The 24,844-nt window shown below is 39.5% G+C and overlaps 3 protein-coding genes across 3 annotated transcripts in view; 2 read left to right on the forward strand and 1 right to left on the reverse strand.

The window, feature by feature from the left end:
- Positions 1-262: 262 nt before the first annotated feature.
- On the forward strand, positions 263-2,802 carry mrps34 (mitochondrial ribosomal protein S34). The gene is made up of 4 exons (XM_020922682.2): positions 263-371; positions 547-919; positions 990-1,032; positions 2,009-2,802. Exons 2-4 carry the CDS (start codon positions 602-604, stop codon positions 2,302-2,304), a joined length of 657 nt encoding a protein of 218 aa, XP_020778341.1. The 5' UTR covers positions 263-371; positions 547-601; the 3' UTR covers positions 2,305-2,802.
- A 227-nt stretch (positions 2,803-3,029) lies between these two features.
- nme3 (NME/NM23 nucleoside diphosphate kinase 3) lies at positions 3,030-6,512 on the forward strand. The gene is made up of 5 exons (XM_020922658.2): positions 3,030-3,182; positions 3,822-3,952; positions 4,832-4,933; positions 5,013-5,125; positions 5,997-6,512. Exons 1-5 carry the CDS (start codon positions 3,137-3,139, stop codon positions 6,112-6,114), a joined length of 510 nt encoding a protein of 169 aa, XP_020778317.1. The 5' UTR covers positions 3,030-3,136; the 3' UTR covers positions 6,115-6,512.
- Positions 6,513-6,590: 78 nt separating this feature from the next.
- mapk8ip3 (mitogen-activated protein kinase 8 interacting protein 3) overlaps positions 6,591-24,844 on the reverse strand; it is a 48,621-nt gene continuing 30,367 nt past the window's right edge. Inside the window, 15 exon segments of the mRNA XM_055152558.1 lie at positions 6,591-7,806; positions 8,661-8,807; positions 11,081-11,245; positions 15,393-15,506; positions 16,439-16,518; positions 16,520-16,608; positions 17,643-17,791; positions 19,192-19,259; positions 19,374-19,454; positions 20,226-20,345; positions 20,433-20,610; positions 21,771-21,965; positions 22,899-23,064; positions 23,149-23,289; positions 24,686-24,775. Coding sequence (XP_055008533.1) covers positions 7,679-7,806; positions 8,661-8,807; positions 11,081-11,245; positions 15,393-15,506; positions 16,439-16,518; positions 16,520-16,608; positions 17,643-17,791; positions 19,192-19,259; positions 19,374-19,454; positions 20,226-20,345; positions 20,433-20,610; positions 21,771-21,965; positions 22,899-23,064; positions 23,149-23,289; positions 24,686-24,775 — 1,911 coding nt within the window. The 3' untranslated portion in view covers positions 6,591-7,678.

Raw genomic sequence — 24,844 nt, forward strand, 5'->3', positions numbered from 1 at the left:
CATGAAAACAAATAGGTGACGTTTGTCTCAGCCAAGTTACAGGTCAGATTTGAAGAAGAATGCATGTTTTTCAACAATAAAAAGAAATGTTTGTCCCATACTTTTGAACATTCGTAGCAAAGCAATAACATATCCATGGAGACAAGCAGGTGGCGGACAATCCATCATAAATGTTACACCGTGTATCTCTAAAGTGTGCTTTTTTTTTTTTTTGTTAGAGGTCATTGGAATTATGCAAGTCTAATTGAGGCGGAACTATATACAATTGGTTCCTTGTTTCTGACGGAAGGTAATGTGTATGGACAGGGACGCTGTGTCAGGTGCCGGTCGTACTTGAGGTCAAGTGAAACAGATTTCTCTACAAAATTTAGGTACTTTTCAAACCTTATTTTAAACATGTATTTGTCATGCATCTGTGCTTTCTTTATTGACTGTTCTTACACATGTGTCTCTAGTCTCAGTTCTTTTAATTGTCCGAATTTAAGCTGTTTGTATCATGCGAAGCTATCTGTCATGCTCAGATCATGTGTTGTGTTTATGTTGCAGAGGACCTCTAGTCCCAGATAAACCTGACTGCAGACCTGACTAACAATTGACAAAGATGGTGAAGAAAAAGCGAGTTCGCCTTATAGCCGAAATGGCACGCAAGATCCGGGCCTATCGTGAGCTCAAATCCAGACCACGGGATTCCCAGAAGTATGACCTGGACTATGAGACGATGAAGCGGCCTCTCACCGGGAAGAGGCTGCCCGTCATGGCGTGGCCGGACGTGCGCAGGGAGAGCAGGCTGTTTTCATTATTGGCGAGCATGAAACTGTTTGGTGTGGGGCGCCTGTTCACTCGTAAGTCCTGGATAGAAGATCACACTGAACCGTGCTACTGGCAGGTCACTAAAGTGAAGGTGGACTACACAGCAGAGGTAAGATGGTAAAGGAGTCATTCTGCAGGTATATGCAAAATATTAACTATGTATATGTGCTTTTTATTAGAACATGGATCATGGCAAGGCGTGGGGGATTCTTAGCTTCAAAGGTAGGTCATTTTGATTTTATTTGCACTTTAATTTGCAGAATAGTTTAGGAGGATGTTACGCATACGGGATATGGTTACATACTTTCGTAAGTCAGGTGTCTCCCTGCAGTATGACAGTATGGTTAGTTGAACAATATTAATACTGTATGAGTCTTATGTAGTGCTTTTCCTCAGAGTTGCTTTACATTTGACTTTACTTTGCATTATTCTTTCACTCCATATTCTATGGTGGTTATCCCACATTTGGGATAGACTGATGGAAGTGAGGCTGCTAATCTGTGCCATCAGCCCCTCTGACCACCACCAGTCACTCACACACCACATGTACTAGGGAAGGTCGGTTAAGTCTTGCCTAAGGATACAATTGCAAAGGAAAAATTCAATTTGTCAACAGGACAAACGTTTATTTAGATTGAAAATATTTCACAGCTCATCCAAGCTGCTTCCTCAGTTCTGGTCAGAATGCTGGTGCCCTTCAGGCAAATATAAAGCAGTGTCCACCAGCATTCTGACCAGAAGAAGCAGCTTGGATGAGCTGCGGAACGTTTTTCATAAAAGTTTGTCCAGTTGACAAATTGAATGTCTCCTTTTGCCATGGATTCTATTTGACAACTGAGGGATTCTACACACATCTTGAACATCTAAGGATACAACAGCAGCATGCACTACAGCCACTGCTGTCCCACTGCACTGGTATTCCTAGTGGTCTCAAGATGGTATAACAGATCATTTTTGGGCAAACACTTAAAGAGTGGTAAATAAAATGGAGATTTAGCAATACTGGAAGCAGTACAAATTTCAGGGAGAGTCCACTCAAATGAGCAGGAATGGATGAGCTGTAAGATATTTTGTATTAGCAAATCAACATTAAGCTTAGGGAAACCACTGTAAGATACTTATGTACTTTCTTTGTAGATTAAATGATAAAGGCAAATATGCTGCACTTACTGATTGGAATTTGATTCTTTTGACACAGGACAAAAGGAGACTGAGGTTAAAGAGATTGACAAGGTGATGTACCATGACTGGAGGTTGATCCCCAAACACCTGGAGCATGCGTTCACAAACTTCCAGCCCCTCCCTGCTCCGCCCCCGCGCTCCGTCCCATATCCTCCCCTGCTCCGTGCCATGCTCCTGGCCCAACAGAAGAAAAATGGGGCTGCGTACGTGGAGCCAGCCCTGCAACTGCAAAGAACTGTTACATTCAACAAAGAATATTTTAAAATGAAAGAACAAGAGCAGCAGAAAAAGAGCGAAGGAACGCCTGTGTGATTCTGTCACATTTGGACATTTTTAGAAATAAAACAATTCCTCCTAAAGGCGCACTATGTGATTTCAGGTGAAGCGTCTGTCACGTACTTTCATGGTCATGTTACTGCTTTGCATGGAGAGCGTAGAGCAAATGGAAACAAACATATCTGTTGTGCTTTACTTTATTAACAGCCAAACATTCCAGGAAAAGTAATAACCTCTCCATAAAGACAGAAAAGTTACATAGTGTTCCTTTTAAAAACTCATCTGTATAGGCACTTGCGTTTGAACAACTTTAAGTGTTATTAAACAGAATAAATAGTCTATACATTTAAAGAATACTGCCAAAAATAATGGGTTTCATAAAACAAATGAGTTGTTTAACTGAACAAGAGTGTGTTTGTGCATTTTGTATAGAATTTGAAATGTGTTACCCTTGTTTTTTTTTTTGTTTTTTTTTGCAAACCACTGAAATTAAAGGGAGAAATAAATGCTCTTATTTTCTGTACAGACCAACAAAATGTGACGTTTTCTCGTAAATGACTCATTCATTCCGGATTTCCAATTTAGGCCTACTGTATAAAACTGAGAAATTCTTTACAAATGCATAAAACTTTAGGGATTGGCAACATAATAGCCAAGTTATAATGAAGAATGAGCCCAAAAACTGAAAATACACAATGAATAACGTAAGGTTTACTCAGAATGTCTGGTTGGCGTGGTTCTTTTGCGGTGTACCTCTGTCTTTTACTGTGAAGTGGCGCGCCCTGCTCCGTCGGAACTTGGCCCGCGCTCTCCACGGAAAACTCCCCTTCATCACCGTGCGCACGTAGTGCTCTCCAACTCCGCAACAATGATCGGCTTCATTCTATCCTTATTTGCAGATTTCTTTAGATCAGGTGGGTACATATACATTTCCCGGACTTGTTCACACGTGACTGTCAAATATTATTATCTTAAATGGGCAAAACTGTCGTAGATTGTCCTGAAAATGAAGACAAGACTCAAACTTTACGCCGTGAAGCTACTCCTCTGCAGCAGCTAAGGGGCTATTGTGGAACTTGAGAGTCAATGTAGGCTGAAATGTGACACTTTGGAGTACTTACTAATGTTACTGTTTGTTTGTGGTCATTCTAACCTGGATAATCTGAATACTTTGCTGAATAGACACGTGGTGGCATGGTGTATGCTTAAGATAAGTGAGTGTAGAGTCGGCATTATGCTTCATCTATAGCACATGGTTGACCAAATGCATGTAATATGGAAGTTTATTTGACTTAAACATACTGGTGAATGTTTGCCCCATGCGCTAAACTTGTAAAACCCGAAGAAAGCAGCAATGAAATCCAGAAATACTCAAAGTGCACAAAACACATATTATTTGCATAACCCCCAACTACCAAATTGTGAAGATTGTGGACCAATTTTCTCGACTTTTTAATTGCAATGTCTTTTGTCTGTGTGTTTCTGCATGTATTTCCCCTAAAATTTCTCTTTCAGCTATAATTTCTAACTGTAAAGGATATTTTTGATTGTAGGCTGGACGGGTGTGAATGAGCGCACCTTCATTGCAGTCAAACCAGATGGACTACAAAGGAGACGAGTGGGAGAAATTGTGCAGCGTTTTGAGAAGAAAGGGTTTAAGCTGGTGGGCTTCAAGCTGATGCAGGTAAATGACACCTAGATTTTGTAATTTGTTGCTTTTTAGTTGTTAATGCACATGGAACACCGCACCCTTACTGTTTAATAATGTATTACAATCACAACTTGAACTGGGTTGCCAGAACCTTAACCTGCGTATACAGGATACATACAAAATTATCCTGTATGGGTTTCATGGGCTGCAGAGGCTGTACTAGCACTGATTCATGATTGACTGTAGGTACTATGGTTTAGGTAGTGACCATTCAGATCAGAGAGAGACCTCCTGAGACCTGCCCCATTCATTTTTGTCCTTCATAGTGGACATAGAGTCTCTCTTAAATGTTTTGAGATCGACTCTTAATGGGGGACTAGGTTCCTCTGCCTAAACATGGCTGGGGGATTATAGTCATCATAATCATGTCCAGGATAAAAAATGAATTCAGTAGAAGTTAGTGGTGGCTGCACTATGATTAAACAAAAAGGGTGTTTTTGTTAGGTTGTTAAATTCACTTGGATTTAACTCCAAAATGTCCCAAGCATCTATTACAGAGGACATGTTACAAAATTATAAATAAAAATAAAACAAACTAAATCTAAATGCTAAGGTGTTCATTTACCTCCAAATATAAAAAAAAAATATTGCAATACTTTTTTTTTTTCTTTGGGTCTCAGGAGGTTCAAGCATTGAAGCTTGCAACTCAAATGAGAGATGTATTTGTTTTCTGAATCAAATGACCAAATTATAACTTGGCTGTCACATCCAGTGTTTTTGTAAATAAGAATATTTTACAATTGTTATTAGGCTATGTTTGATTTGAACATGTCTTACTTGTATCTAGGGACATGGACGGGTCATGTTTATGTTATTTTAACTAAAACTCTTGCTTGTCTTTTGTTATTTCAGGCATCCAAGGAGCTGTTGAGAGAACACTACTGGGAACACAGGAATCGTCCCTTTTATAACAAGCTTGTGTCGTACATGAGCTCAGGGCCAGTGGTTGCTATGGTGAGATTTGTTAAGGTGTATTTTGTGTTCTTTTATACAGACAGTTGTGTTATATATATATATATATTTTTATATGCAGGTGTGGCAGGGATTAGATGTTGTCAAGACCGGACGTAAAATGATGGGACAGACCAATCCAACCAACTCGATGCCAGGAACCTTCAGGGGAGATTTCTGTGTGATAATGGGAAAGTAAGGACAGAGAATCCATCTTGCTGCTTAAGGCTGACGGACAGCGCTTTGAGTGCCTGGAAGGTGGAAAGGCACTGTATAAAAATGTGACCATGACAGATGTCTCCTATGGTTTTCATCCAGCAAAATACCTTTCAAAATTAATTGGCATTGACATCCTTAGGGCTGTGTGATTATGGCCAGAAAATGAAATCTTAGGGTTTTTTATTTGTTTGTTTTTTTTGCACACCCTGAATGATTAAATTTTAATTTTTTATTTATCTGAATTCGGGGAAAAGCTATTTACATTTTCATTCTTATCATATCTTGTTAAAGAAATTGTAAACTGTCTTATATTTATATAGGTCAGTAATCTAAATTTAATACTTTAAATTAGAATGAGATTTTCTTTTTAACGATGTCAGCGGTTAAATTGCACAATAATATGGGTATTGTGCAATTCAACCTTGCAAGTAAGAAAGTCAGGAGTAAACCTGTTTCATAATAATCCTCTAATAATAATGCATTAGTCTTGTAAAACGCTTTTCTAGACACTCAAAGTGGTAGTAAACTACTATTGTGCCCACATCTGCTCTGGGACTGACAGATATTTCTTTTTTGCCATTCTGTGTCCTTGGGCAAGGCACTTCAACCTGTCTATGTCTGAATATGGTGTGGAAGTGATTGGTGGTGCTCTGTGGGCCTTATGGGGCAGAATGGCAGCCCAGCTTCAGTCTAGACGAACCTTATCTTCAAGTGTTGATAAAGCAGTGTAAAGTGTAAAAATGCACATTGTAATGACAATATAGTCTGAAATCATACTTTCTCTGGCAAAGGTTTAAATAATATGTTTGTTATAAGTGTTTTGAACATACTTTAATTTGTTTTTCAGGAACGTGATCCATGGCAGTGATTCTGTGGAGAGTGCACAGAGGGAGATTTCACTGTGGTTCAAAGAGTCAGAGCTGTGTAACCACGACGTCTGCAGCACCAAGTGGATATACGAATAACTGCACTCTCAGACATTTTTAAGTCCATCCATGCGCATTTAGGGGTAGCTCTTCTTGTGCTGTTCTTCAAAGTTCTCTTAAGCAAAAAGAAAAAGCTCAACCATCCAGGGACAATAACATGCTGATTTCAAAGCTTTTGTAATGGCACTTAAATAAGAACCAAATAACTATTCAGTGGTTATGTTTACACACAGAAAGCTGATCATTATCTCATTTCTAGAGTTATCAGATCTTGTTATTGGGTTATCTGATTTGTCTGGCTATGTAAATGCAGCCACTGACAAAAATGCAATATTTTGTTTACAGAATCATCATGGTGTCATTTTAACTTAAACTATGTGCTTTGCCTTTTTTGGCTCACTTGAATGTAAAACAAAAGATGCAATTATTTAAAAAGATGTGGTTTGTCTTTCTTCCGTTTAAAATCACGCATTGGAACAATAAAACACAGAAAAATAGTCAGTTTCAGCACACAAATGTTTAATATTGAGTCCACAGAGTCAATGCATACATTTTTAACATGGGCTGAGTATGTCAATTTACAGTAATCCTTGTTCTTGTACAAAGTGACAGTTAACGTCCTTCACCTGCTTTAAGCCTACCCCTCCCACCAACCAGCCGCATAACTTGAGAGGAAAAGATGCTACTAAAGCTTTGACCTTTTTTAGATTATCTTATTCACACAGTAGTTTAATTGCAATTTAAATACAGCCCAAACTTTTCCTCATAGGTAGTGTTCTGCGGATATCATCTTCTCCCACGTATTTTCCATCTTTCAAAACGCCTTTTCAGATTTTTTGTTCAGAAATTTTGGCCTGTATTTCTGATAAAGGATAATTGGTGCATAAGTATCGTCCAAAGTTATGAATAAACTTGGCAAAGGCCATACAAATTGCGTCATGAAACAGGATTGGGATACTTAAAGGTCGACTATTTTAACTTTTCTGGCTACCTGCTTATGTCGTAAAAGCTTTGTGCAGAATATTCCACACTATGGCATTAAACTTCAAACAGGTCAGGTCTGTGTAGAGACGAGCCCACGCACAGCAGGGATACATGTTGTTCAAGGCATTTTTAAGCACACTTGTAACTGAGTAAATTTATAATGCTGAACATTCCAGACAAAGCAATAACTTATTTCCGTGGAAACAAGCAGGTAGAAAAGTTACGCTGTGCACCTTTAAAGTATGTTTCGAAGTTTCACAGATGGTAACCGAAGTCGGACTAGATGCAAGACAACCGAGGGAGATTTTGAATGTTTAAGATACACAGGGGGAGGTAGTTTTAGGCTAGGAACAAGGCTCATGAACTTACTTAGAATGCCCAAACAGCGTGTCAAGCATATTACAAGATCCAAGAAGAAGGGATTTTTTCTTTTTACAATGCATTAAACTTACAAGGTCTCGGGATCAGGAGGTATGGTAGTTACACATCTTGAGGGACTTTTACATAAGGGGTTAAATACAAGGTTTGGGAGCGCCGGAAGCTTTTAGGGCCGAGGAGGAGGAGAATAGTTTGTTCAAATGTTGATATTGGGAGTTGCGGGAGCAGGTGGAGAGCCAGGTCACTCAGGTATGTAAGACACCTGCCACACGATGATGTGGCTCCTCTCGGCTTTGCACAGGGACGACTTGGGCTCCGAGCTCTGGCTGTTGTTGTCCCCCTCCTCTGTCTCGTCGTCTTCGCCATCACCTGAGGGTCAAACATGATAAACTACAAATGTCTCTGATCTGGCCAAGATTTTAAAACTTATATCTACTTACTAGCTCTGAGACTCCTTAATTCTATTTTAGAGGTAGTTTCTTTTAAGATAACTTGTCAAGTAAAATTATCTTGCTGCATAGACAGATAATTTCATTACTTTTAAGTCATTTACTGATAGATTTAAGTAATTACATCTTACATTTTAGCCAAGCTTTTTTGCAGTGTGGACAGTCAACAAAAATAAGCGAGTGAAATTGTGAATCTGAATTAATGGGCTAATACAAAATAAAATAAAAAATCCCGAACACCAATATAGCTCCACATGTGAAAGGTATGTTATAACTATAAGGATGCTATGGTATTTTTTTAGACAGGCCACATTTACATATCATTAATTGATTTATTTAGTTTGTTTAGCATGACTTGACATGAGTTTATTGTAGTTAGCCTCAGTTTCATTTGTTAGAAATTTTAGTTCGATATAACGAGTGGCTGCTCAGTGTGGATGTCTATATTAGTGGTTCTACTTGATTTCAGTCCTAAGGAATAGACTCAAAACTAAATACTGATTCGGACACCATGATGATAATGAAAAACTTCATACAATAGAATGTGATTTTCATCTGTGTAATCCCTCAGTGGTCCAGGTAGGTCATTCTAAAGCAGTTCAGGAAAGGTTGATTTCTGTCCCATGAATGTGACTTTTTTAGTATTGATACCTCCTCAAATGAGCATCTACAATTGGTAACAGTTTTCGTATTGATTAGTATCTGATTTTCAATATTTTTTATAACCCTAGTTTATATTTATATACAGTGTAGTTTTGGAATAAGAAGCCTCACCAATGCGGAAGTCGATGTAGCCTTCTCCTCCGCTCAGCACCAGCACGTTCTGCACGCTCTGTGTCTCGGCGTCCGCAGGGGCCCCGGACCCCTGTGTGTCTGAGGGATTGTCCAGCACACTGCCATTCAACGTGGCTAAAACATTACCTGTGAGAAAGTGTACAAATGTTAATATTTCAACCAATGAAATTAATACATGTAAACTCCAGATTTGAAAAAAGTTGACATTTGAGGAGTTCAAGTATCTCGGAGTCTTGTTCACGAGTGAGGGGAGGGTGGAGCGTGAGATTGACAGTCGGATCATTGCAGCGTTGGCAGTGATGCGGTCGCTGTATTGGACCGTTGTGGTGAAGAGGGAGCTGAGCCGAAAGGCAAAGCTCTCGGCTTACCGGTCAATCTACATTCCTCACCTATGGTCATGAGCTCTGGGTAATGACTGAAAGAACGAGATTGCTGATACAAGCGACTGAAATTAGTTTCCTCCGCAGAGTGGCTGGGTGCTCCCTTTAGAGATAGATGAGGAGCTCAATCACACGGGAGCAGCTCGTATTATAGCTGCTGCTCCTTCAGGTCGAGGAGAGCCAGCTGAGGTGGCTCGGGCATCTGTTCCGGGCATGTCCCACTGGGAGGAGGCCCCGTGTAAGACCCAGGAGACGCTGGAGGGACTATGTCTCTCGGCTGACCTGGAAACACCTTGGGGTCCCCTCGGAGGAGCTGGAGGAAGTATCCAGGGAAGGAAGTCTAGGAGTCCCTGCTTAGACTGATGCCCCTGAGACCCGGCCCCGGATAAGCGGAAGAAAATAGATGGATGGATGGACATTTGATTATCTATAGGGAAGTACTGAAAATATTTTTGGCTGGTGAGCTATGTGGTTGAGCTTTTAAATGTCATGTTTTGCAAACCTAAATACGTTGTTTTCTTGCAGTGTAATGGATAATTGACCCTTATCCATAGCTCTGTTTTATAACTCATGGAGAAATAGGCCTACTTATTTCTTATTAGTCTTATGAAAAATGACTGCATCAATGGGCATAACTAACCCGCTAGCCTTGCAAATAGGAAATGAGCTTGGGCGCACTTCCAGCTCCATCGACTCCAATCCACTTTCTATTGAAAAACTGTCAACCCTTTCTGTAACTACAGCAGTGGGCCTCATCATTTGGGTCATAAAATGTTGGTATTAACCTGCTCTACATGATCCTGCATTTTTTATTAAGCTAATTTGTCCATAAATCAAGAACATTAATAACAGACCAATAAGATGCCTTTTTTCCTCAAGGTCAGTCACAGTTTTGATTTGCTTATTTGGTTGCTATAATACTTGCAGTCATAATCCAAATATGGAACTCGGACCCAAATTCACCTGTATTACCAGTAGCCTCGAGGAGCTGGAGCCACTTCGGGTGACGTCACACTCCCTAAGCGCCGCCACAGACTATAGGATTTTTTGGTCTTGATGTGCGACAAAAAGCTCACACCACAGACACGAGGAGAATCTTATGAGACTTAAAATCTCCGATCACAAAGACTACAGCGGGATATGTTTGTGGACCGCATGATATAAAGTTGTGAGTGCGATCACGTCAGCTGTTTCCTGCCTACAGCAAAATGACTCACTTTGAGACTCTTAAGTGTTGAAAATATCAGAGCAAAGCACTTCTAGTTTAGCTACAAGTCAAAACTGTGTTATTATTTGTGAAATGTGGTGCAATACATGATTTTTGAAGCATAAAAGATTGCCGATAAAGTCCACTGGAAGTAGAGTCACTGTTGCTAATCTGCAGCTTCACCTCGAGCCGCTCGCTTTGTGGATGTAAACAGACACGTGAGGAACTACTCTCTCGTTTTTACTTCCAAAGAACACTTCAAACTGGATTAATAGCTCTGTTTTGTGGACTGGATGTCATTATTTGCGGAAGTAAATTTCTCTGGATAATCTGGACAAGATGCAGCACTTTAAATTGACCACTTTACCATAGGTAAGTCTTCTCATTATTTTCGCTATATCTCGAGTTTGTATCTTGTGCCTCTGTGTCCGTCACTCCGTCTGCCCCTAGTGCTCTGTTTTATAGGCTGTTATCGTAGTGTTGCTGATGTTTGGTAGTTACGATCTGACAGAGCAGCTCATAGTCACACAGACACCACACACGAGGTAGCCAGGCTGGCGCCACCTAGTGCCTCTGCTCAATTTCATTTCTCTCCAGCGACTAGGTCAGGAATTTGAATACACTAGACGATTTGCAAAAACCTCGGAAGTGCGAGTTTGGGCACCAGCCAATCAGCAAAGAGCCATATATTCTCTGTTGGCAACGATTCCCGAGATCTTTTTTAAAATAGTTTGGATGGAGTAACTTTATGAAAATATCAAATGATGGTACAAAACTATAAACTAACTACGCCGCATAGAGCCGACACATACCTGGTACAGAAACAAAGAATTTGACGGCATCGCGGTGTCCATGGAAACAGAGTTGTGCCTGGGCCATGGAGCAGTACGGGATAAAGCTGCCAGTGCTCTTCTCCGAGCCGTCGTCCCCGTACACATGGATCACACCGCCGGACGACGTGGGAGACACCTTATTGGCTGATGGATAAAGTAGGAAGAAGGATTACAAAAGAGAACTTCATAATTTATGGATTTCACAATGACAACAAAAATGTAATGCATAAAATAATGAAATATCTGCAAAAATTAGAAAAGAAATCAACAGAACACAAATACATCGATCAAGCATATCATTATGACCACCTGCATGTGACCACGATGAAGCCCAGCATCAGAAATTTTGTCTGTACAGTCCCTGACAAAAGTCTTGTCGCTTATCCATTTTGTAGAAACAAAAGCTTATAACTTGACTTTAAATTAATCGATTGGTTTTAGAAATGTCTCATATGAAAGCTAAAACCCTCCCAAATTATGCTCAATATACTAAAAAAAATTTGCTTCACTGAAAAAAGATTGATAATTTAATGAACACAGAAAGGTCAGATTTTGGCAAGACAAAAGTCTTGTCGCCTTGTCATATGATGCACCCAATCCTAGATTACAGCCTCACCTGTGGTCAGTTACTGATCAATCAGTTAGTGGGTGTGTATAAAAAGAACCCCAGCACACCAGACCTTCACATCAACTGCAACTTGACCTCTGACAACATGCCTAAGATCCACCCTGAGACCAAAGCATTAATTATCAAGAGGCTGAAGACCAGATCCACTGCTGAGGTGGTGACACCTTCAATGTGTCTCAGCGTCAAGTACAAAGAATAAGAAAAAGATCTGAAATGACTGGAGATGTTTTTGACAAGCCCCGGTCCGGCAGATCCCGCAAGACAACTGCTCAGGAGGACCGTTTGCTGATTCAAAAATCCAAGGCCAGCCCCTTTTCCACTGCAGCAGAGCTCCACCAGGCCTGGTCACCTCAAGTCCCTGTGTCAACCACAACAGTTTGTAGAATTCTGTCTCGAAATGGCCTCCATGGTCGAATCAGTGCACAGAAACCAGCACTAAACAAAAGGCAATTAAAAAACTGTGTGGCATTTGCCAAGGCCCACAGCCTGCTAAAAGGATGGACACTGGAAAAGTGGCAGAAGGTGGATTTCTCAGATGAATCCTCAGTTGAATTACATAACAGCTGCCACAAATATTGCAGGAGACCTACTGGAGCCGCATGGATCCAAGATTCACCCAGAACACAGTTAAGTTTGGTGGCGGAAAAATCATGGTCTGGGGTTACATCCAGTATGGGGGTGTGCGAGACATTTGCAGGGTGGAAGGCAATATCAATAGCCTAAAATATCAAGACATATTAGCTACCTCTTACATTCCCAACCATAAAAGGGGTCAAATTTTGCAGCAGGATGGTGCTCCATCGCATAATTCTATCTCGACATCAAAGTTTCTCAAGGCGAAGAAGATCAAGGTGCTCCAGGACTGGCCAGCCCAGTCACCAGACATGAACATCATTGAGCAAGTCTGGGGTAGAATGAAAGAGGAAGCATGAAGGCAAAACCAAACAATCTTGATGAACTCTGGGAGGCATGTAAGACGCTTTCTTTGCTATTCCTGATGACTTCATCAACAAGTTGTATGAATCATTGTCGAACCGCATGGATGCAGTCCTTCAAGCTCATGGAAGTCATACAAGATATTAAATATGGATCTCACAGCACCACTACTTAATTCACTGACGTTATGCAACATATTTTTGTATTTGAAGTAAATTATTTGTTCAATTTTCTGTAGGCGACAAAACTTTTGTCTTGCCAAAATCTGACCTTTCTGTGTTCATTAAATGATCAATCTTTTTTCAGTGAAGCAAATTTATTTTAGTTTATTGAGCATAATTTGGGAGGGTTTTAGCTTTCATATGAGACATTTCTAAAACCAATCGATTAATTTAAAGTCAAGTTATAAGCTTTTGTTTCTACAAAATGGATAAGCGACAAGACTTTTGTCAGGGACTGTAGATTAACCGAAAAATAGTTTTTAGTCTAAAAAACTAATTTAATTTTTTGTGGTTTCGAAACAGATTTTAATTAAATCATTGGTCTTGTGGTGATAGTTTTGAACCAGGACTAAAGCAGGTCTAAACCAGGACTAAACCAGAACTGAACCAGGACTGAAACAGGACTAAACCAGGTCTAAACCAGGTCTAAACCTGGACTAAACCAGGGCTACACCAGGTCTAAACCAGGTCTAAACCAGAACTAACACAGGACTGAACCAAAACTCAACTAGAACTGAACAGGACTAAACCAGGATTAAACCAGGACTAAACCAGATCTAAACCAGAACTAAAGTAGGACTGAACCATAACTGAACCATAACTGAACCAGGACTAAAGCGGGACTGAACCAGGACTGAACCAGGACTGAACCAGGACTAACCCAGGTCTACACCATGACTAAACCTTGTCTAAATCAGGACTGCACCAGGACTACATCGGGACTAAACCAGGTCTAAATCAGTACTAAACCAGGCCCCAAGCAAGTTTTCAAAATATTATTTTTATTTATTTATTAATATTTATTTATTTACATTTGTTGGTTAGATTTTTTTCCTGAATGTTTATGGGAAAAACAATCCAAATGAATCCAAGTGGCCCTGAAAGACGAGTTAGATGCAGAGAGCCAATCAAAATATCCAAAAAGTCTACCTTATTTACTCTATATTTAAATCTTAGTGGTCATAATATTATGCCTGGCATTCACATGGTTGATACACTCAAAACCAAAATTAAGCAAGTCAAGACACGCCATGGCAAAATACTCCTCTTAAACTTAAATATATGGGTGAGGAACCAAGGTAAAAAAGGTGGAGCACGAGAGCAGGAGACCAGAGCACTCCCACTTACCCCTCAGACCCAGGAGCTGCCCCCGGTGCAGGACCACAGCTGTGAAGGCAGAGGGGGAGGAGAGCAGAGGAGAGGCTGCAGTGACACTGGTGCAGACGGAGGGCACAGAGGGGGGCACAGAGTGGGGTAGAGAGGAGGGCAGGGGTCTCATAGGGACAGGGAGGCAATGGGAGGACAGTACATGGGGCAATACTGCAGGGCTTCTCTACATGGGTTTGTTATATATGGTCAGTGATGTAGTGGGGCTTTTTAAGTGGGGGTACGTGACTGAACCAGGAGGACTCAACCGGGACTAAACCAGGACTGAACCAGGACTAAACCAGGTCTGAACCAGGACTGAACAAGGACTAAACCAGAACTGAACCAGGAGTGAACCAGGACTGAACCAGGTCTAAACCAGGACTAAACCAGGACTGAACCAGGACCAAACCAGGACTGAACCAGAAGGACTACACCAGGGCTGAACCAGGACTGAACAAGGTCTAAACCAGGTCTAAACCAGGACTAAACTAGGTCAAAACCAGGACTAAACCAGGACTAAACCAGGACTGAACCAGGACTGAACCAGGCTTACACCAGGTCTAAACCAGGTCTAAACTGAACCAGGACTAAACCATGTCTAAACCAGGACTAAAGCAGGACTAAACCCGGTCTAAACCAGGACTAAACCAGGACTAAACCAGAACTGAACCAAAACTGAACCAGGACTGAACCAGGACTAAACCAGGTCTAAATCAGGACTAAACCAGGACTAATCTTGGACTTGAGAGCGAGAACCCTGACCCACGGAGCAGGGTGTCCGCAAAGCGCAATCGGGCAACAACTACGCTTAGCCCCATGGGACACGGAGCTCTACGCCGGTCCTTTCACCCACGATCACCCGACAGTCTACACTTCCGGTACCGACACTCAGTCCTGTTTCAGTTCTGGTTTATTCCTGGTCCTCTCATGTCTCAGGTCACTAGACAGTCCTGCAGATATCATGAGCCTATGCAGGTTGTTTTCACCATTGCCAATAGCTCTGGTTTGACATTTAAGTTGTAGCTATTTTATATTTGTTATTTTTTGATATGTCACGTCGGGAGAAGTGGGTGGACAGTAAACCCCCACGTACCACGCCCACTACACCCCTACTTATGGTTTGGTTGTTCATATACTTGACTGATTTTGTTGTGTGGCTGCATAAATATAGGGGGATAATAGACATGCATAATATAATTGACATAATATTGAGAGTGGGACTTTCTTCCGTCTGAAAACAATTATCAATCTTAACAAGAAACTACATACAAATGCTTCTTATTGTTTATTAAAAAGTGTTTTCGTTGAGAAAATCAGTATTTCTTTATAGTTAGAGTGAACTACAGTATGAACTTACTTTCTGTCAGAGGGATGGAGATGATCACACCGTTTCCAGTGCCCACCCAGAGGCGGTTTCCTCCAATCAGAAGAGCCGTGATCCTCACAAACGAGAAGCCCAGTTTCCCAGTACCTGTAGCATGAAGAGTGAAGAGTTATCATCAGAGAGAAAGTTTTAGACAACATGATTCTAACAGATATGCTGTAGTTGACAAATTAAATGTTTATGTCTGTTCAGAAGTGTACAACCTCACCAAACATAAGGCTATTAATTGCAATTAATCGAATTTTGATCTCAATTTCGATTTGTGTATCAAATGATCTCCTAACTCACATAATCGAGTTGAAACGATTTGCTTAACAAAGTTTATTTTGGGATATTTTTTATATAAATAAGTATATTTATTACATTTTTTTAATATAGAGATTGTAGGACAGCTGGATATATAGTTTATTTTGGATACATTTATGTTGCCTTTTTTAGCCTTATTTATTTTATGTTTTATACATCGCAAAACTGCTCTAAGGTATATATTTGTAGCCCATATTTATTTTCAATTTGAAAAACAAAAAACAAACTAAGTATTTTTCTTTTTGAGAGGGAAATGCTGACTAAATGCATCGTGTAACTAAAAAATAATTGTTCGAATAATCGTGATTTCAATATTGACCAAAATAATAGTGATAATGATTTTTTTCCATATTCAAGCAGCCCTAACCAAACATGATTACTCAAAGGTGCATTATGTAACTTTTTGATCCAGGGTTTGTCACTTACTTCTATATATAGATAAGTCTATGCTTTGCAGGAATGTTCCACAGTGTGACATTAACCATTTATTCAATTACAGGTGGTTTTATAGCTGAAAAATGCCATGAAAAACAGGCATTCTGACTGTGAGCATCCACAGATCTGACCTGTAATTTGGTTTGGTTTGGTCTCTATGAAGATAGAAAGGTTTTCATGTTAATCTTCATGGAGAAAAGCATTTGACAGATCTTCCTCCACAAAAATTAACGCACCTTTAGCCATGCTTGGAAAAAGTACTTTATGTGTATTCTTACCTAACATCTTGCTGACGTAAGGCTCGATGTCGACGTCCTGCAGGTGCTGGTGTGTGTGTGCGTGGTAGAGGCGCAGTGTGGTCCAGTCGTATGGACACCCAAACCCCATCTCCGATCCACGCTAACTGTCTCACCTGGCTCTCTCTGCGCGGGTGGGCGTCAAATGACTTCTGCAACACAATCATACACACACAGATGGTTAACAATTGTTTTGAAAGAACGCCGTTTTTTTCAAATACCATTTCCTCCACAAACAACAAAATCTCTTGTGTTATTCTGCATAAAAATCGACAGGCCTGTAGTTTAGATCTGTACAAAAATGTATTAGTTTGCTTATATTTCGGTCTTTCTTCTTTGAACTTTGATCAGAATCCAAATATAAAACATAAATTACAATCGTAATACTATATAAATTTTGTAAAAGTAATGCTATATCAATTTCACTAAAAAGTACAGCGCATATTTAAAGTTTGCTTGTCCTATCACGACACAATTATGAAATCAAGTATTATAAATTATTAAAATATCAAATTGGCAACACCTTTTTCATATAAATAAGGTTGGTTCATTGGATTTTTGTGAGATATTTCCCTTGATAAACCTACAATGTGATTCATTCTTTATTCAGATCCAGAGGTTGGGACTTGCAAGTTGTGACTTGAACTCGAGTCAGACTTGAGTCACTATTTTGGGACTTGAGACTTGACTTGATAAAATGGACTAAGACTTGGGACTCGACTTGGACTTGAAGGTCAGTGACTTGGGACTTGAGCCCTGTGACGTGAGAAGACTTGATGCTTCTCCTTAAAAAATCTATGTTTTTAGAAAATACTTTTCTCTTTACAGTTGATAAATGTGGTGCTTAATTTTATAGGAACAAACTGGAACATGTCCCTCCCACTTCTCTTTGTTACTGTGGATCTAACTGAAGTACTGTGATGTGGTATCTTCAAACATACTACAGTAAAATACAGTACAATACAGTAAAACACAGGGAACTACGAAGAACATGATCCTTAAATTTCATGACAAAATAACTGTAATTATGGGTCAGTGACTCCAGACTCGACTTGGACTTTCCTGTCTTTGACTTGGGACTTGACTCGGAATTGAGGTCAAAGACTTGAGAGTTGCAAAACAACGACTTGGTCCCAACTCTGTTCAAATCCAACCCTAGACTTTTGCGACAGAGACCATAACTTACCTCAATCTGCATGCTCTTGGGCTGAATGACGTGGATCTTATTTTTGTAGCCGCACCACACCTTGTCGTGCACCACCGCCATGCAGCGGATGGAGTGATGAGGCCGACCCAGGTCCATCAGGTGGTAGTTAGACAAGTCCCACTGACCGTCTGTTTGAAACCGCAACAGAGACAAGATTTACATTCAGGGCACGGCTATAGTTAATACAATAGAATATCTAACTTTAGAGACAAATTGTTGAAGAAAAAGTAACAAATTAAAAAAAAAAAATTTATTTAGCTGGTTGATACCTCAAAATATATTACATTTAGGTATCATTTTCCCTTTCACTCACACATACATACACAAGCTGGGAAAGTGTCTTGCTTAAGAATATGGCAGTACGCAATGTGATTAGTGGAGATTAAACTGCCAACCTATGGATTAGTGGTTAAAAGTTTTCTCTCTACCAAGTGTGCTAATCTAGTTATTGTTGTATGTAACTGATAATAGTGGCAGTACGTGAATGTATTTATAATTTTGTCATTTTGAGGGAAAAGATACCCGGCACATTCATAACAAAAGACATAACAAAATATAAGACTAACACACATACAAAAAAATAAAACAAAACAACAACAAAAGAACAATAAGTAAATAAAAAGAAGAGAAGAAGAAAGAAGAAAAGAAGGGATGTAGGGTTTGTGTACAGTACAGAGTTTGTAAATGCAGTTTATGCATGTGTGTATTTACATTTTAGGGCTGTCAAATTACTTGCATTTACATATTTTCTGTTCCCTTGTATCTTTTTTTTTTTTTTTTTTTTTTTGGCAGCCCCAAAATGCACTTACACATACAGTACATTATACAAGAATTTACATACATATACATTTTGACATATAACATACATGAACATTCACACAGACAGTGGCTCCTTCTTTTCTACTTCACTCGAGGAAAAACAAAACCTTAAAACACAACACGCCCACGCCAGTCCATCTTTCCCACAATCAGGGAATAATTTAGCTCCATAAAATGCTTCTTTATAAAAAAAAAATAGATATTTATATAACTGTACACTGACAGTATATTACAGTAAGTGCCAACAGTATATTACTCTATTTCACTGCGCTCTGTCCAAATGGGGTTTTGCAACAGTCCATGGGTTGACATTTGTTTGTTTTTTATGTCCAACAGCTGAGCAACCTGCCCCATAGAAATTACACATACTGGTAAATGTTTAATAGTAACTGAAATACATTGCTAGTCAAGTTTGGATACACCAGCAATTTTTTTCTTTCTACATTTTGACAAAGTAAATTTATTTAACATTTTTTCCTTTGCTACGTAATTCCATATGTCTTCTGTATGTACGAGTATATAAAATGTACTGTAGAAAGTGTTAAAAAAGTGTTTGACTGGTTTTATATGTACCGTAGGTTGGTCTGTATATGTAATTATAAACACAAACATAAAAAGAATATAAGAATATATATACTTAGAATATAAAGGTACACTGACTAAGACAGTTTATCCACACTAGATAAATATTATGTGAATCTGCAAGTACCTTCTGCTCGGTGGAAAATAGCCAGTGTCCCATCAGCCAGAGCTACCAGCACACGGCCTTTGACATGACTGGAAAACACAGAAACACAAGTTAGAGAAGGACTTTTGAAATTTTAACACATCATGAATCATACTGCAAAAAGTAATTCTGGTAGAAGCTGAAGTACTGGTGATGATTCTTACACTAAACTAAGCACTGAGTCTTTGAGCTTAATGGAGTGGAGACACTTCTTCCAGTTTCCGACAGCTGAGTGAACGTAGAGCCTGAAATGAAAGAATAAAGTTACAATTTAACTAGTAATACATAACTAATACTAAGAAATCCTTATCAGTTTTAAATATTTCCAACTTTTGGTGAAGCAAGTTGGGTCTAAACACCAAATGACCAAAGGAAGAAGTTTGGAAAGATGCAATTAGAACTTCAAGTGTAGTTACCGACACTGGGCTCACGGGCCGACTGTGATAAAACCCACTGAAGTAAATGTCATCAGCAGTAAGACTGTATATGTATGTGCTGTTTGGAATAATCTTGAATTTGGCGCCCTCATCTCTTATAATCACATGTATCCATTGAGCTCAGAGTTGTGTGTCAGTGGGGAAATGATGAAAACTGAGGTGTGGTTGTAATTGTTGAGTAGCCGAACATAACGGAACACTACAGTGACATGGAGATGAAGAAAACTGGGCCTAGGAAGTTGCATCGCATCTTTCCAAATGTTGTCCTGGTCTGTGATGTAAGCGTGAATAGAACCTATAATACAAACAAGTTGGCTACCGTTTCCAATGTGTGTTTTTTTTACAATCAAGAATTACGAGTGACAGTAGCTCAGTTGGTAAGAGTGTTTGTCCACGAATCAGAAGGTTGGACCCTGCTCTCAATATAAAACATTATTGGTTGAGCTGTCAGATCCACTAACCCACAGGTTGGTGAAGCAATTCTAGCTTCCACAGATGATTTCTGTCATTATGTCCTTGGGAAAGACACTTAAACCACCCTAGTGTCTGCGTACACTTTCTATAATTGCAAAAACGTACCAGCCGTTCTGCGCTCCTAGCCACATGGTAGGCGCGACGCTGGTGTAGTTTTTGGACTCCTCTCCTCCGTGTTCTGTATCGGTGGAGTGAGAAGTTTCCTCTTTGGACCGCTCTGAGCTCCTATCAGTAACAAGGCACATGAAAGTTAACCAACAAATCTTACAAACAAAAATAACCAATAATGATTCTTCAAAGTTCTTCTTGTACCTGTCTGAGGAGTCTGCAGGGCGAGGCTGAGGGTCGGTGAACACATGCTCTGTGAAGGGCCCCGGGGGTCCTGAGCCTGTGTGGCTGGGGGTTGACTCTGGGACCTCTGTGGCTTCTGTGGCTTCTTCTGCAGACTGGGCTGGGTGGATTTTAGCACTGGTAGGAGGAGCAACTGGAGCTACAACAAAAAAAAAAAGTTTTATTATTATTTTATATGGAGGATTAGAGTTAGTATTACTTAATAGTACAATAAAACAAGCCATAGAGCCAAAATGCTGGTATGTTGGATACTATAATATTCAGTTTCACTTTAGGTTCTTTGTGCAGCTGGATTTTCGGCATAAGATACAAAATTTAAGATTTTTTGTGGCATACACCAGTTCAGAACACAATATGAAAAAATAATATTAAATGGTTGGTTATATTTTTGCTAGATATGCCAAACAAAACATTATAGCTTCTTTCCTGGAGGAGATAAAAATAATAATATATTGTACATTTATAATGAACTTAATAGAGGCGAAAGAGAAAGAGATGAGCCTCAGTGTCAGATCAGCAAAATGAAAATTAAAAATTAACTTACCAAAAAAAAAAAAAAAAAAAATATTGCAGTTGCTTATTATTTATCAGTGACTGGATCCAAAAAAAATCGCTATAATAATTTATATTTTAACCTTTATTTAAGATTGTTGGTCTATTGAAACCTTTTACAATATGGTAATCTAGCGCAGTGTTTCTAAAACCCTTTACAACTACTAGAAGTGTGCAAAAATATTTAAATATCGATATATATTGTATCGTTTAATGTGATGATACATCATCGGTATCAGGGACCGCTCTATCAATATATTGCCAAGAGTATTTTTTGGTGTATTTTACTAAATTATTTTGTTACAGCGCTACAGTTTTGCTTGTTCAGAGGAAGGAAACTCGTTTATGCAACACATTTGATATTTTGTTCTGATGATTAAAATGTGCATGTTTCTTATTCACTTCGCACAAGAAGTGGTTTAACAAAGACTTTTAGTATCACAGCCATGATTTAGTGGTTATTTTTTATTGAACCAAATCAATTTAAAATATATCGAATCGAATCGAAAGCTCACTGTATCGAGATATGTCGTGGCGTATTGGCAACTTCTTATTGATTTCCGGCTTTAAAAACTACCAATCTAGAGCTAAACTAGAGAAACTAAAGTACTGATTCTATTACTAAATACATAAGGTACTTTTTAAGGCTTAAGTGAAGAAATAATTAAACTCATCTCTTGATCAGAACAAATCCTATCCACTGGATTCATGTGAGGACAGAAAAACTAATGAAGATACGGTATGTACCTTGGCTTTTGTCTTGAATAGGCGTATCGGTGCGTGAGGAGCAGTTGCTACGGGCGACGCTGCAGTTTGTAGCACAGCCGACCAGCGTGATCCCGGCCAGCATCCCCTCCACGCTGCCCGAGTCGTCACCTCCCACAGAGCCGTCTCCCGGGTCCAACACGATCTCTCCTGCGGGGTAGTCGCTCTCACTGGCAGCTGCAGACACAACAGATTTCAAAATACTGATGGTTTTCAGATTTTAGACCATGATGATACCATACTCTTAGATGGGAGCAAGAGGCTGTTTTACCTTTTGATTGCACTATATTTTATCATGAAATATTCAAAATGTAAATTCACAAATATTGAACCTGATCATTTATTTTAAGAACTATACCCAGGAACTCACTGTATTAAAACAAAAATCTGCACTTTAACAATATTAAGTTTTAAATCAGGACTAAACCAGGACTAATCTTGGACTTGAGCGAGTGAGAGAGAGAAAGAAAGAAAGAGAGAACCCTGAGCCGTGGAGCAAGATGGCCACAAAGTGCGATCGGGCCACGGCTGAGCTTAGTTCTGTGAAGCACGGAGCTCTCTGTCGGTCCTTTTGTCTGCGGTCACCCAACAGTCTACATGGGCGCACCTCCAGACCCGTTCCGACATTAAGTCCTGGTTCATTTCTGGTTTAATCCTAGTTTAGACCGGGTTTAAACCTGTTTTAGTCTTGGTTCAGTCCTGGTCCCCTCATGTCTCAGGTCACTATAGGACAGTACTGCAGATATCATGAGCCTATGCAGGTTGTTTTCACCATTGCCAATAGCTCCGGTTTGACATTTAAGTTGTAGCTATTTTATATTTGTTATTTTTTTTATATCACGGTGGATGGCGTACCTCTGCGTACCATGCCCACTACACCCCTGGTCTGAGTCCTCTGACCTTCAGGTTAGTGAACAAGTGCTCTAACCACTGAACTGTTGTCCGTTTTACATGGAATTAGAAGATGTTTACTTCAATAAAGTGAAATTTAACTTAAGTAACAATACCACTACATACATATAACCTAAATTACCTAGATTCCTTCAATAAAACAGAATGAAAACAATATGTATCCCATAATAACATAATAATACAGTTGTGCAGTCTGACCTGGCACACTGGAGATACAGAGCACATGGGCGTTGCAGACGTTGAATTGGTCGACCAGGGAGCCGGGCTGGTTGGCATCGATAATGACCACTTTACTGGCCGAGTGTGTGCTGGTCAGAATCCACACACGACTGTTCATCGAGTCTGTCTCCTGGAGCTCCTTTGGCTGGACAAAACAGCATGAGATTTAACACCAGAAACAAACCAAATACAAACAGGTATTTTGAATCATTTGGTCCAAAACGTGTACCTTTCTCTTCTCGGGGCTGTTCTTCTTGTCTGCTCCGTCGTCCTCTGCGTTCAGGGGGTCTCCATTACTGGATAAGGCTTTGAGTATGACGTCCTGGCTGGCCCTCCATCCAGTCAGGTCCACGCCCGCCGCACACCACAACTGAAACAACAAACAGAAGCAACAACCAGTTTAAGCCAAACTTTTGAGAGATTATGTGTGCGTTCATACTTGTTCTTTGGTTCTGATGTAGACTTTGTTTCCTGGTTTAGTCCTCGTCTAGTCTAGGTTTAGTTCCGGGTTTAGAATTTTCCACAAGTGGTTTTATTGCTGAAAAATAACTTGATTTCTTGCATTCTAAACGTGAGCAGACCGCCTCTCCACAGGTCTGACCTGTAACATTTGGTGGCATCTACTTGTCTCAGTAAAGATAGATCCATTTTAAGCCATACTGTGGAACATTTCACATAAAATTATTTCAGATAACACATGTACTTGTGCCTCAGTTTGTCATCCACTTTCTTTTTAAATACTTGGATTAGATCTTCCATTTTCTGCTGTCAACAGTGTATTTTTTTTAATTTTATCTTCATTTATTTATTTATTTTATTGATGATGTTTTTTATTCAATTTTTTAAATTTTATTTTATTCTTATTATATTTTGCTTATACATGATTTTACTGGTTTTAGTGTTCAAGGTTAAATTTAACTTTTATACCCTCTATTGTTTTTTAATCCCTTTTGTTGTTTTTAAAGGTTTCTTTATACGTGCGGCACTTTGCAAACTGTCTTTCGAAACTGTTTATAAAATGTGCTATATAAATAAAGTGGATTTGGATTTGACTAAATCAGTTTGAACATTTGTTTATAGTATGGCTAGACAGTTTACACAAGGGGCTAACAAATAGGTCATAGTGAAAGTGATGGAAAAAATACACCTGGTACACTACCGGTAAAATGTTTTAGAACACCCTAATTTTTCCAGTTATTGATTGCAATTCAAGTCGTGCAAGTCCAATGAAGAGCTTGAAATTGTACAAAGGTAAGAACTGAACAGGCAGAGGTTAAAAAAATGATAAAATATAACAAAACACAAGTCCAAGCTCTGCCAAAACTACCTCAGGAAAAAAGAACAAGATGATAAGCTCAAAAACATGGAGTGTCCAGCACAGTCTCCAGACTTAAACCCCATCGAGCTGGTTTGGGATGAACTGGACAGAAGAGAGAAAGCCAAGCAACCTACAAGTGCCACACATTTATGGGAACTTTTGCAACAGATTTGGGAAGAACTTTCTGAAGAATATTTGATTTCTATTGTAAAAAGAGCGAGCCACGAGTGTGTTCAGCTGTTATATCTGCCAAAGGTGGACACTTTCATGAATCAAAAGTTTAGAATACGTTTTGGTCAACAGTAAACAGTAAAAAAATGGAAAAAGTGTGGTGTTCTAAAACTTTTGACTGGTAGTGTATGTCAAAGGATGTAGGCCGGGACAAATTTCAGGGACCTTAACTTGAGCCTATGCATCCGTTAATAGTAATATTTGACCTGTGACGTACCTTTCTGTTGGGGTCCTTCTCTACTAGTGGGCGACAGTAGACCGGCACAGGCACGTTCTTGATGCGGTTGTCTTCTTTTTCATTGGTTGTCTAAATAAAGGAGTCACGGTACAAATGTGAATAAAAACATACACTTTACAGTACATAATAAGCCATACT

The sequence above is a fragment of the Boleophthalmus pectinirostris genome, unplaced genomic scaffold, assembly GCF_026225935.1.
Source record: "Boleophthalmus pectinirostris isolate CB_2022bp ecotype Guang Dong unplaced genomic scaffold, ASM2622593v1 HiC_scaffold_17, whole genome shotgun sequence".
Classification (NCBI taxonomy): Eukaryota; Metazoa; Chordata; class Actinopteri; order Gobiiformes; family Gobiidae; genus Boleophthalmus; species Boleophthalmus pectinirostris.